Source organism: Parambassis ranga, chromosome 12 (genome assembly GCF_900634625.1).
Source record: "Parambassis ranga chromosome 12, fParRan2.1, whole genome shotgun sequence".
Taxonomy (NCBI): Eukaryota; Metazoa; Chordata; class Actinopteri; family Ambassidae; genus Parambassis; species Parambassis ranga.
In genome coordinates, this window is record NC_041032.1 from 5,260,280 (window position 1) to 5,272,113 (window position 11,834).

Below are 11,834 nucleotides of genomic sequence, written 5' to 3' on the forward strand. Positions count from 1 at the left end.
TTACCTACAAACACATTTTATGCATATGTTTATTTCTGCTGTAAAATCGGACATTTTAACACAAGTCTATGGGAATTGACTCACTTTTGGAGTCACTTTCTCCAGAGGCCAGGGGGTAAAACGCCTCAGACTCTAAGCCTCAGTCCAAATATAACATAATCATCGTTTTCCTTAGTGATCCCTTTCCGATAACAACTATAAACACCACAGATGTAGTCAAAACTAGTGATACATTAACCATTTAGTGCGTTAAACAGCAGTTACAGAAACACTGATTATCAGCTGAGGGGGCTTCTTTGGATGGTACTTCCTGCGAATAATTCCTGTTTCTACAAAAACATTAACTAAAAAAAAACTAGACCTTTTACTGAATATTTACACACATGTATATACATAACAGAGGAATTCCCTAACAGGAAACATTTGAGGCTATATTGCTGCACAACAATTCAACCCTTTAGGGGCAGGACAATGAGTGCTCCAGCTTTGCTCGATTGGCTAATCCCACATGCAAATGTGCAGTCTCAGAAGGTGCAGTCATTCTCAGAGCTTCCCAGAGAGCAGAGCAGACAGCGCTGACTCCTCTCATTTCCTCTCTCATGTTTTTGATGAACACAAGCAACATCAACACAACAGTATGTGAGTATTCTGCCCTGTCACCTTGGTTTTTATGAATGCTATATTGTCATGAAGTTGAAATGTTTATTATGTGTGTTTTATGCCTTTAGATCACACTGAGTTTACAGACTTTGATTGTAACACCTGACAATGAATTGCACAAGGTGAGCTGCTGTTAATCCCATTTATATGACACATAACCTCTATATCACTGCTGGTCTTGTATTTGTATGAGAACATCTCTGGTGACCCCATCATGTTTTTCCTCTCAGAGTTCTCCATGCCTTCAGTCACCCCCAGCCTGCTGTGATACCAGTTGACCTGGCCATGTTCCTGAGCCAACGCCAGCCTCTTTATCAGCTGCTGTCCATGTCTCCTCTCACACAGCCAACCAAGTGTCCACCGAGGACCAGCTTTTACTCTCCACATCCGTCCTTGCGCTCCTCATTGCCATCCTTATCTCTGCCCTCCACTCATGCGCCCTCACAGCCTCGGAGCTGCTTCCGCAGGGACAGCTGCGGTGTGAACAAGAAGCGTGTGGTCTTTGCGGATGCCAAAGGATTGGCACTCACCGCTGTGCGTCTGTTCATCCCTGAGCCGTCTTCACGCGCCTCTACCCTGATGATGAGGCCTTCTGTGCTCAAGCAGGAAAGGCATCAGTCGCCGTTGAACAAACTGCACAAGCTGCGGCTGGGTTTCCCTCAGCCGACGCTGGACTTCAAAGCTTTCCTTGCACGTCTGCGAGAGATGCATGTGCAGCTGGATAGCTGCAACATTTCAGAGCACTCATTGAGTGGCAAAGTGTGTGCTTCCCGGGTCAGCAATGAAAGCTCTGCACACATAAGAGTGACCTTTGACTCTTGGCGGAGCCACCATGACGTTCCTTGCATGTTCTTTGAGCAGCGGCGCTGTGGCGGTTCTGACGTGGACGTTTTCACCTTTGACCTGAGCTTACCAAAGACGCTAGATCCAAAGGAGCGAATCGAGTTTTGCGTATCATTCACACCAACGTTAGGCTCCACGCCAAAGTGGGATGACAACAGGGGACAGAATTACAGAATATGCTTTGAAATGGAACCAAAAGGAAAAACGAACTGCTACTACCCAACACTTCCAAAACAATGGCCACCCTCGTGGCCTTCAAAGCTGTCTACCAGCACGCTAGGCTCTACTGATCAAGCAGGGACATTATCAAGCAGAGTGTGTTCAGCTGTGTTCGGCTAGTTAGAACTTTAACAATGTCATGATAAATATTTAAGAAAGTTTATGAACAGAACATTTTTAGTGCACCTTCCTAAACCCTGCTGAAATGTGAGTTTTGTGTTAATATTCTGATTAAATCTGTTATTAAAAACTCTTTTTTGCCTCTGAGCCGTCCTAAAGCCTCATCATTACAGTTGTTGCATTGCATTATGTTTTGTGAAACAAAACTACTAACCTATTTTCTCACACAGTGAATGTCCTGCAGCGTGCTCATCATGTAAAACAGTGTTGCATTTAGCTCAGCCTCAGATCCTGGGTGTGTACATCACACATACCAGACAGATTAAGTTAACAAACTGGAAGCCTTGGCAAAGTCTCAGGCAAGGTGTGAAAGGGACAGTGTGTTTCAGACACTCCCTCGGCTGCTGTAAGAACTTGACTAACACGTTGGGAATTGTTACTTCTTTTATTGTGCATGACTGGCATAGCAAACAGAGAAATAACCATGGCAGCACTGGGGCCGCCGTGTACTCTTGGATAATGCGTGGGCTTGTGTTTACATGCAAGGGTGGAGTCACTCATCGTTAGACACTGTAGCACAGTGAGAAAGTCTCTGTCTGTCTCCATGTTTCTCTTGCCCCACGCCTTCTTAATCACCCCGGTCTTTTTGTGCTTGTCTTTTTCACAGGGTGGTGTCATCCCTGGATGCGTACCCTTGGGAATTGTTGCAGCTGGGTTAACTGTTAACTGAATGTCACAGGTGAGAGATTAACACCTTGTGGCCCAAAGCACTCATTTATTTATTAGGCACTAGTCTTTGGCTGGTGTTAGGTGTTGGTTTTCAGCGTTTCTTTATATCCTGTGTAAGATGAGCTAAAGAGAAAAAAAACACACACAAACTGATACATAGTTGAATCAATAATCATGGGTACCTGAGCTGCGCCTGCTCAGGAAAAAATAGAAACAGATGATAATAAACATCTTCCTGTGCAAACATCATTAGTTTGTTTCTGTCTCTTGGTCAGCAGTACGCCCACCAAGACAACAGCACATAATTACCACACACCCACAGTGGGTATCAGGTTTGAGACTGAAGCTTTTTCACTGGTCACTTTTGGTCCTTACAATTTGTCATGTTTCTCTCATTTTTATCTTTTAGGTAGCAGCAGGCACAGATGGATGGTGGCCAGCAGCCAGCTACCAGCTGCGGGTGCTTAGAGTGCTGACGCTTCTGTTGTCTGAACAATAGCCTGAAGACTGATCCAATGGGCTGCAGTCACAGCTGTGATCACGACGAATGAGCTATGGGCAGCTAACAGAGGTGGCTTGCTGAAAGCAAGACGGTGGGCTGCAGCAGCTAGATGCCAAAGCTTTCTGTAACAATAAAAGTAAGTGCAGTCCATAGACTTTAAATATAGGTAAGTATAAGTACAGTCCAATAATACAGAAAAGGTTTGATTTTCCTTCATTTTGTTTATGCTTGTACTTATATTTATGAGTAAAGAGGTAACAAATTGTATTGATATTGGCAAACCTAACAACCCTAGAGCACACAAAGCTGCACGCCCCCTTTGTGATCTTTTGGCAGCTCCCTGAGCAGATCTTGTCATTACCACTGGCAGTGGCTGGTAATGATCTGTTCACACTATTTAATCAGTGAAATCCAAAGAGTTGTGGAAAAAAAATGTTGTAGAGGAGGAATTGGGAGGAATAATATTAGTCTATGTTTAGTTGGTTAAAAGTAGCTTCAAGTCATATTATGTGTTATAGAAAGCTTTTCTGCAGATTTGCATTTATCAATGTGTTTTTGAAGGGGAATAAAAATGCTACTATTTATTTAACACTTGCTCACAAGCTAAGTTCAATAGCAGCATTATTAAGCTCTGAGGATAATCATCAATATGCGATTTATGCAATAAAACGGTGCAAAACTCTCCATTCACATAAAATACAACAGAAAAACAAGAAATAGTGCCCTCTGCTGGTGACATATTTTCCGATTGGCCATCAATAAACAGAATGTGAAGATAATATACAGGACAGGGTCATTTATTATTTATTGTTAACCCAACAACACAGAGTGGAGGTAATAGTGGAATCTTTATTGACTGCAATGAATGAGCATATGAATATGAGTGTATTGATACTAAAATCTCTGACAAGATAACTAAGAGACGGATGTGAACATAAACAGTCGTAGGTCTTTACTGGTCTTTACACCGGTCGCTGGGCAGGTGATTGTGGTCAGGGTTCCAAGTTGATCTGCCAAAACACTCGGCAGCCTTCCTGTCGCACTCGCAGATGAACATCTCGCATTCATTGTTATTGCCTGGGGATGAGGAAGCAGAGAGCACTGACTGCACACTGTGATTAACAAAGGAGCAAGTCGCATGACTATTGATTGCTCAGTCTACTCACTGCCACAGGTGACCTTCCTGTTTTCCTTATCGCAGCTATAGGCATAGTACTCAGTGTAAGGGTTGTCTATGATGGGCCAGCACTCAGGGTGCTGCATAGAATCGTGGTAACACAGATCATGCACTTGGCAGCACCTATGAGTTAAGAAGTCATTTAAAACAACCTTCTCTTTTTGTATTCTTTTTTTTTGTATATGAAGCAGTTATGAATCACAACCTATCAACATCATCCACAGGTGTGCCAGAGCCTCCCTTTCCACAGTAGCAGCCATAGTCGGCATATTCAAGGACAGGCCAGCTACCAGGGATTACACACAGGATCATCTTCCTGAACTGGCTGAGGGCCCTGTAGTCCATAGACTGGGCTAAGATAGTAGATCAAGAGAAAATGATGATTTTGGATTCTGTTCAAGGCTATATGTGTGTGTAGAGATGCTGTTAAGTTGTACTCACCTACAGAGAGGCCTACAGCCAAGAGAAACAGAGTCTGGAGAGAATTCATTAATGTGAACCAGTCGATTCTTCACAAAGTTTCCCTCAGTCAAAGATCGAGCTTCTTTTATATGCAGCATCAAGTATGAGACCAATCTGTCAGCTGTTCACACTGCACAGGGTCACATGGACTTGGAAAGGAGATCCAAAGACAAACCAGCATATGCAAAAAAAGGGGATTATTCTCACACACTGTGTGACCTCGTCTGAACTCAGTGCCATATTTCTTCTGTCTAGACAAACCAATGAAAAGCCATTCACTTTACAAATTTATTATGAAGTGCTGTCTGGTCAAACGTGTGTGTTTATGATATGAGTAGCCTTTGATTGCTACTTAGTACTGGGAAAACACACAGGGCTATATTATACAGTACGTTAATACACATTGTCTTTGAATGTAGCAGTTAGGAATTACATGTGATACAATGAGTCACATGTCCATATACTGAGGACAGAGAAGCCTCGATCAATGTACAGTATGTACAGTATGCATTCTCTGAATAATAATGTTCTGTCCTCAGTGCAATCTGCGTGGGCTCCGCTCATGCAAATTAATCAACGCTCAAAGCCACATTAGCATTTGAAAGCTCCTGCCAAGGCCATGGCCTGAAGGTCAGACCATGGGTCAGAGAGGGCTGGGAAACCTCACTCAGGCATTTTTAAGCTTTGCATTATCATGAATCTATTAATGTGTTATGCGAAGGTATATATATGACATATATAAAGGAGAAAATGCACTAATCAAGATCGGCCAGTGCTCTAGACACCAGTTATTTGTAAGACAATGATGGAATCACTTTAGGTCCACTACAGATTCATTTTGGTAGTTTTATTGATGTGTGTGTGTATATATATGTATATATAGGAAAAGTATGGTTCAAAGACTCAAGAACATTTTAATGATACTGCATTTTATTTAAATGTCTTAACATCAATAAGTCATCACTATTCTGAAACAAATGAAACCTTATCCTATACTCTGCAGAATAAAAATAATAACATGTGGCAATCAAACCTACATTATACAACTGTTTGGCGATGACACGCTGATGTTGGTTCAAGTCGTACATTTAAAACACATTCCTTAAATGAAATCTACACAGACCGTAAAGTGCACAAAAGAACTTAATTCATTATAACAGGAATCCTCAGTAACACCACACTATCAAATAGCACAGGGATTTCATGTGGACATGAAGGGCTCATGTTAAGCTAACATAATCCATTTTTAGTTATCATAATTATGAATCCTTTATATGCCCTTAATGACCATTGAAATGAAGACCTGAAGTATTCTATGGCATAACAAGTGCTCCTATATTTGTTGGATGCATTCACACAGTATAAAAAGAAGGAAAAATATATGTGAGAGTATGTGCCTGTATTATTCTTCAAATACATTGTTCTGTGCTGTGAAAATACATATCCTACATTAGAAAATAAGTTAGGTGCTAAGACACTTCACTGGAATGGTTATGGCCACCACAACACTGCAACTTATTTCATAAGACAATCTGTGACAACACAACTACGGAATAGGAAAAGATACATAACTTAATACTTCATAGAAGATATCTACGTAGTGTGAGATCACCACTAAATAAATCTTATCTGAATAAACTTAAACAGCAAAAGAAGGACAGTGGAACGCTACTGCAGTGCATTTTCTTTCCTTCTTTGACCTCAACATTTACATTCTGAGTGAACCACTGTTGTCAACTATGAAAAAGACAGCATTTATCAAACAACTGTCAGTCACATTTTCCCAGCATTCCTAATCATTTCGCTGCCTGACATTGTGCCTGTTGTTATTACAAACACGTTGGCGTACTACCCCTACATTATTGTCTTTGTGTCCTACTAAGGAAAGGTTGTGTTGGTAAAAAAAACTACAGGGGCAGTCAAAAAAGGCAGATTATGTAGGAGAGGAGTGACGTTTACCATCCAAAACAATGTACATTACCTGGATATACAAAGAGTGTAGAAGTTATATAATTACTGATTCATGCAGGTGTCTGTTGACCTTTTTGAAGTTTGGGTAAAGATGAGCTTAGGCCATGATCATCACTGAACTTACCGCTTCTAGCAGATTTATATGGGCATTCTTAGATTGTTTTTGTACATGTGTGTGTCTAATTTTATTATTGAGCCCATGTTCAACTTCAATATTCTTAATTTCGTTAACACCACCTCGTTGAGAAATTCAAGTCAAGATGGATTTTACCATGTGAAACCTGGGAATGATACAAGGCCGGCTTCAGCAGGTCTCTCTCCTTGTTATTGACAAAATAAATGGAGCTTATTATTTTGTACACTCGGTGTACAGTTTACACACTGGGGTAGCTCTGAAGAGATAACCCTCCACTCAGATGGGCTTATATAGTAAGGTGGTCACATACTTCTTCTTGTAGCGATGTGTTGCACTGAGCACCATCACTCCATCCTGTGACAGAGAAAGACAACACAGAGGAAGAAAGAATATAGAGAATTAGAAAATAATTTACAAATTATTTGTAAGGTATTAAGGCAGAATCAACATGATTTTAATGTTAAGCCCTGCAGTTAAAGAAAAATGTTGCATATGCCCAAGAATGCATGTGATCAGTATGGGACCACATCTGGGTCATTCTTGGTCAAGAACTCCCTGCTGTTGCATAGCAACATATCCATACTTGTGGGCTCTGGTTTACGTTACACTACAGAGCATTAAAAAAAACGACTGAAATTTTATTTTAAAGCACACGACACATTTTTGTTACTTCTATTGTTCTGTCTACAAAATGTGTTTGTTAGGCTTGTTTTAGTCTGCTGTGGTAGATTGTTATCATCATCTGGTGTTTATTTAATAGCATACATCAGATGTAGAGAGAGATCTGTGATATTTTTTAGTCTGAAAGTTTTAGAAAAATGTTTTTGTTTTTTTTTTAATATATACATGGAAATAAATATACTAACATCTACTCTTGTGTGTGTGTGAGTGGCACACACTAAACCAGAAATTATCAGAAAGCAAATAAATGCCTATCTGACCAGATGTCACTGAAATGGAAAACACTGTGTAAATTAGATGGGAGCCAACAAACAAGCCACAAGTGTGTTCTATTTTTTCTTGTTTTTTTTCTGCATTTAGTCTGAATCCGACGTGATATCTTGACATTTATGTTTACTTTGCTTTTCCTGTTACAATGTTGAAAGGACGTTTATCTGTCCTTCAGTCTTTTCATCTGTCCTCTTAACATCTTGTTATCGTTGTTGGCATTCCTCAGATAAGATCTGGTGTGCCGGCTAAGTATGTGCTGGCTCGATAACAGCAGCAGAGGCTCACACTTTGTATTAAAAAAAATGCCAACCAAGCTGGTCCATTCCCACACGTCAGCAGCCACATGGTGCTTAAAAATATCAGAACACATCTGATTTTGGTGTCCCTTTATTGTGCACTAAGCCTTACCTTAATTGAAAGAGCGTAGAGGTGGTTCAGCATGACATGGTTGGGTTCGGGGAGAAGTGCAGGGTCACACTGGATTATAAAAAAACAAAACAAAAGCATGTTACACCAGATTATTTCAGATTATTGTATATGTTTGAAAAAAACCCACATAGAAAATGACATTCATGAACTTAACTGCATCACAGCTACTTACAGATATTCCAGTGTCTTTGTTGAGGATGACCTGCAGGAGGTGAGGAGGAAGTATGGGTGGAGACTTAAACTTCTCATCCTGTTTAGGAACATAAGCATCCTGATGATAAGGTCCAGGAGGAGAGCTGGAGAGGTCTAATGGAAGAAAGGGCAGAAGAGTATGACAAAAAAAAGAGGAAGATTTAGCAGACTCCCGTATTTGTTTACATAACGGAAGAATTCAATATATATTAAAAAACATTTAGACAAGTTTCAACTATTTTACTTAACTTCTTACTACCAGTGGCTGCCAGCACTTACCTGACATGTCAGAACATTTCTGTGAGTCCACCATCAGAGCATCAAACACCTCAAAGTCAGTTTTCTTCACCTGGATGATATTGTTGACTGTGCCAAGCTGGCTGGTTACAACAGGCTGTTTGGAAAAGCAGTTCAATAAATACACGTCATTGACAAGCCATACACAACACACTGTAATTTCTATCATAAGAGAACTTCAACTTAAAATGTAGGTGGTGATAGAAGGAACCCTACAGCTCATTCTCACTTATTATTTATGGGTCATGCAGTCAAAATATGCTTTTGTTTTTTCATATCTCTGAGTTGTAACAGGGCTGCAGCACATTTATTTTCAGATGCTGGTGATAACAATTCAAGGAAATGTCATGGGATTTTTCCAGGGAGAGTATACACAGTGTGAGAAGGGCGGTATACAGTGGGTGATCAAAGGACTTGTTGGACCAGTATGACAAGTAACAGCTGACCTCAGCTGGATCATGTGTCCACTGGCCGTCCACATAAAACTTGTATTGATGCTCCCCTTCAGGTAGATCAACAATTGCCACAAAGGTGTTCTGACTGTGAAACAAGAGAAAACATAGCATGCAGGTGAATAAGTAAAAAAATATGTATCTGCTCACCAGACTAGCATTTTCCTGGTAAATGTGATAATCTCACCTTCTAATGAGTGGTATCTTGTTGGCCCAGTTGTTGAAGGATCCAGACAGGTAGACTTCCTTTCCATCTCCAGTCCAGCGAAAGACTGTCGGCCGATCTAAAGTTGGTGCTTTGTCGTCTGCTTCCAGGTCTTGCTGCCATGCAAGGAACTCCTCTTTCTCTAAAGGAGCCTGGAATACCCAGCAGACCCATGATAAGATATTTACATTATCTTAAGAATAGGGGTTTGAAGAAACAATTTTCAAAACAGGCAAAGCCTAACAGTCCATGCTAGTGCAAGGAATGCACCACAGCATGAATGTTTGTAATAGATACTGTATCACAGAGAGAGCAGCATTACTTACCTTCATGTCTTCCCCGTGAAAAATATCTGCATCCTCTGGGCTATCCATCAGGATTTTGGGCCTCTCGCCCTCTTTAGTACCTCGGCTGTCTCTCCGCTGAGCCTTTTCCCCATGGCCCATTGCAGCCCTCTCACTGCTTGTATTCCCCATGGCTCTGTTTTCGAGGTGTCTGTTAGAAGGTCACTGTAAGCGGAGTTGAGCCAGCTGAGTAGAAAATTCAGAAAAGACTGCATAAGTTCAGGCAAATTTTGGACAAGGTTATTATCATGAATAACTGCTGCTGACAACTAAACATAATGTTTTAAAAGAGACATTTTAGGTCCTAGAGCTTAGACATGAAATACTTTAAGATAACTTCATCAACACAATTTTTAACAACATATCATATGTATCACTCAAGGGTACAAGTAGTATGATATTGTTTATTAACTGTACGATCATACAAGAATCCCTGCAGCTAGGAACTCAACAGCAGTGGGGAGAATTTCTTCTTTTTTTCGAGTGTTATCTTTTGTTCAACATGATCCTAACATAACATTTCTTTAAGCATGAGAGCTTATCTGTACAAAGCACAAGTGTGTTTGAGTGATTACATTTTCACTTGTGCTGATATTTTATACATCATTATTGAACATTGTATAATAGTTTGGTTTTTTTTACATAAGGGTAAAGCAAATATACATGCAGGGACCATAAGCTTCTTTTTGACACAGGAAACCGTTCACACTGGACAAATATTGACTTTACTCTTTAGCTCCTCTTATCTTATATATAATTCCTGCATATTATGAATAAAGTCTTTCAAGTTTTGCCAATCTGCACTGCTATTTTTACAAGTAGGCCGCCACAACATGACCTTGATCCAATAGAAGCAGGAGTAGCATTTAGAAAAATGGCTTACCTATTATGTTTCTCAGTGCCAAATACATTCCACTCAGTTCCACTCAATCTGCCTGCGGTGACACTGGAAATCTTATTTTGATGAAGATTTATACTCTATGATGACCCAGAGGGCTTACAAATATATATATATATATATATATATATATATATATATATATATATATATATATATATATATATATATACGTAGATTGTTGTAACTGACTTTGCACAAGGTTAGCTTTTCAAAATTGCACACTGTACTTGCACACAAGTACTTGTATTCTATATGTATTTGCACAATGCATTTATGTGGAGGTCGATGTTCAATGGCTCAAACGTATTTTTGTCAGTGTCGGATTATAAAATGAAATAATTCATTCACTGTAAGTCTGAGTGCATTCCTGTGGATTTCTACTGTTGACGTTGGATTATAATGCAGTGATCTTTTCATAGACAGTAGTAGTCATGATGTTACGATAATATTTACCGTAATGCACTATGAAGGAGATGTAATACGGTGCAAGTGTGTGCTGTACTTAACTGACATGAGGGCACTGCCACTGTTCATGACTTCGTCTCACAATTATGTTTACAGTTAGAAATTCGATGTAGTTAGCAATGCTAATGCTGCATTAAGTTACCTTAAAACCTTGCGTGAGTGCGCTCCGTTGTGTAATTCTGTAAAGTAACGGCTCAGTTCGCTTCTAGTGACTGCACTAGGTGTACTGTACTTCCCACCCGAACTGAAACCTGAGATAACGTTGCATGGTTCACTGAAGCTAACGCTACACAGCAGCTAGCATCGCTGTGTTAAGCAGCCAGCTGGACGTCCTGTATACGTCCCTATACCTACAGCGCTGCTGGCTGCTCCGCGTATGCAACACCACTGTGAGAATGAGAGCAGAGACTCTGAATGCAGACATATATTTAGGTTTTACCTGAGGAACGATTGAAGTCGTAGCTACCGGTGTACACTCATCCACTCCATTTAAACAGCAGGACAAACAAAACATTGGTGATGCTTATCAAACCCGCCCCCCTCTTGCGCGTGCGTAGAAGATTATGCGGAAATAAAATACCTCATGAAAACATTGCGTATTATTACCATAATTCACAAGCAAATAGATGTTTTTATGTGCGTGTCCTTGTTAAACATACCCTTTTAGAGTTTTCTGATGTTTTCTGATAAAATTCTATGGTAGGCTCTCTGAATTGAGAGGTGTAATTTTATGCTTTCAACACTAGATGGAAGCGTGAGCCAAGTACAGTCTGAGTATT

The 11,834-nt window shown here is 40.2% G+C and overlaps 3 protein-coding genes across 4 annotated transcripts; 1 reads left to right on the forward strand and 2 right to left on the reverse strand.

Moving 5' to 3' along the window:
* Positions 1-516: 516 nt before the first annotated feature.
* Positions 517-1,989, forward strand: ppp1r3c2a (protein phosphatase 1 regulatory subunit 3C2, duplicate a). Of its 2 annotated transcripts, none has more exons than XM_028418179.1 (3): positions 517-639; positions 729-782; positions 891-1,989. In XM_028418179.1, the coding sequence occupies exons 2-3, from the start codon at positions 769-771 to the stop codon at positions 1,840-1,842; spliced, it is 966 nt and encodes a 321-aa protein (XP_028273980.1). In that variant the 5' UTR covers positions 517-639; positions 729-768; the 3' UTR covers positions 1,843-1,989. The 2 variants fall into 2 exon arrangements, with proteins under 2 accessions (XP_028273980.1, XP_028273981.1); XM_028418180.1 differs by having other exon boundaries at positions 537-635.
* Positions 1,990-3,854: 1,865 nt separating this feature from the next.
* LOC114443710 (phospholipase A2, minor isoenzyme-like) lies at positions 3,855-4,832 on the reverse strand. Its single transcript, XM_028417986.1, has 4 exons — positions 4,692-4,832; positions 4,456-4,603; positions 4,240-4,373; positions 3,855-4,150 (listed from the first exon to the last, which is right to left on the reverse strand). Exons 1-4 carry the CDS (start codon positions 4,738-4,740, stop codon positions 4,026-4,028), a joined length of 456 nt encoding a protein of 151 aa, XP_028273787.1. The 5' UTR covers positions 4,741-4,832; the 3' UTR covers positions 3,855-4,025.
* A 789-nt stretch (positions 4,833-5,621) lies between these two features.
* prkab1a (protein kinase, AMP-activated, beta 1 non-catalytic subunit, a) lies at positions 5,622-11,589 on the reverse strand. Its single transcript, XM_028417985.1, has 8 exons — positions 11,495-11,589; positions 9,672-9,875; positions 9,328-9,497; positions 9,135-9,228; positions 8,671-8,785; positions 8,372-8,505; positions 8,179-8,247; positions 5,622-7,173 (listed from the first exon to the last, which is right to left on the reverse strand). The coding sequence occupies exons 2-8, from the start codon at positions 9,819-9,821 to the stop codon at positions 7,096-7,098; spliced, it is 810 nt and encodes a 269-aa protein (XP_028273786.1). The 5' UTR covers positions 9,822-9,875; positions 11,495-11,589; the 3' UTR covers positions 5,622-7,095.
* Positions 11,590-11,834: the final 245 nt, after the last annotated feature.

Bases quoted from the DNA above. Each gene is read 5' to 3' on its own strand.
- prkab1a (XM_028417985.1), bottom strand. From the start codon at position 9,821: ATGGGGAATACAAGCAGTGAGAGGGCTGCAATGGGCCATGGGGAAAAG. The intron at 9,229-9,327 runs GTGAGATTATCA...CTTGTTTCACAG, and splicing joins AAGATACCACTCATTAGAAG to TCAGAACACCTTTGTGGCAA. The intron at 8,506-8,670 runs GTAAGTGCTGGC...TTCTTCCATTAG, and splicing joins GAAATGTTCTGACATGTCAG to ACCTCTCCAGCTCTCCTCCT.
- LOC114443710 (XM_028417986.1), bottom strand. From the start codon at position 4,740: ATGAATTCTCTCCAGACTCTGTTTCTCTTGGCTGTAGGCCTCTCTGTA. The intron at 4,374-4,455 runs GTTGTGATTCAT...CTTAACTCATAG, and splicing joins CCTGTGGATGATGTTGATAG to GTGCTGCCAAGTGCATGATC. The intron at 4,151-4,239 runs GTGAGTAGACTG...CCTCATCCCCAG, and splicing joins CAGGAAGGTCACCTGTGGCA to GCAATAACAATGAATGCGAG.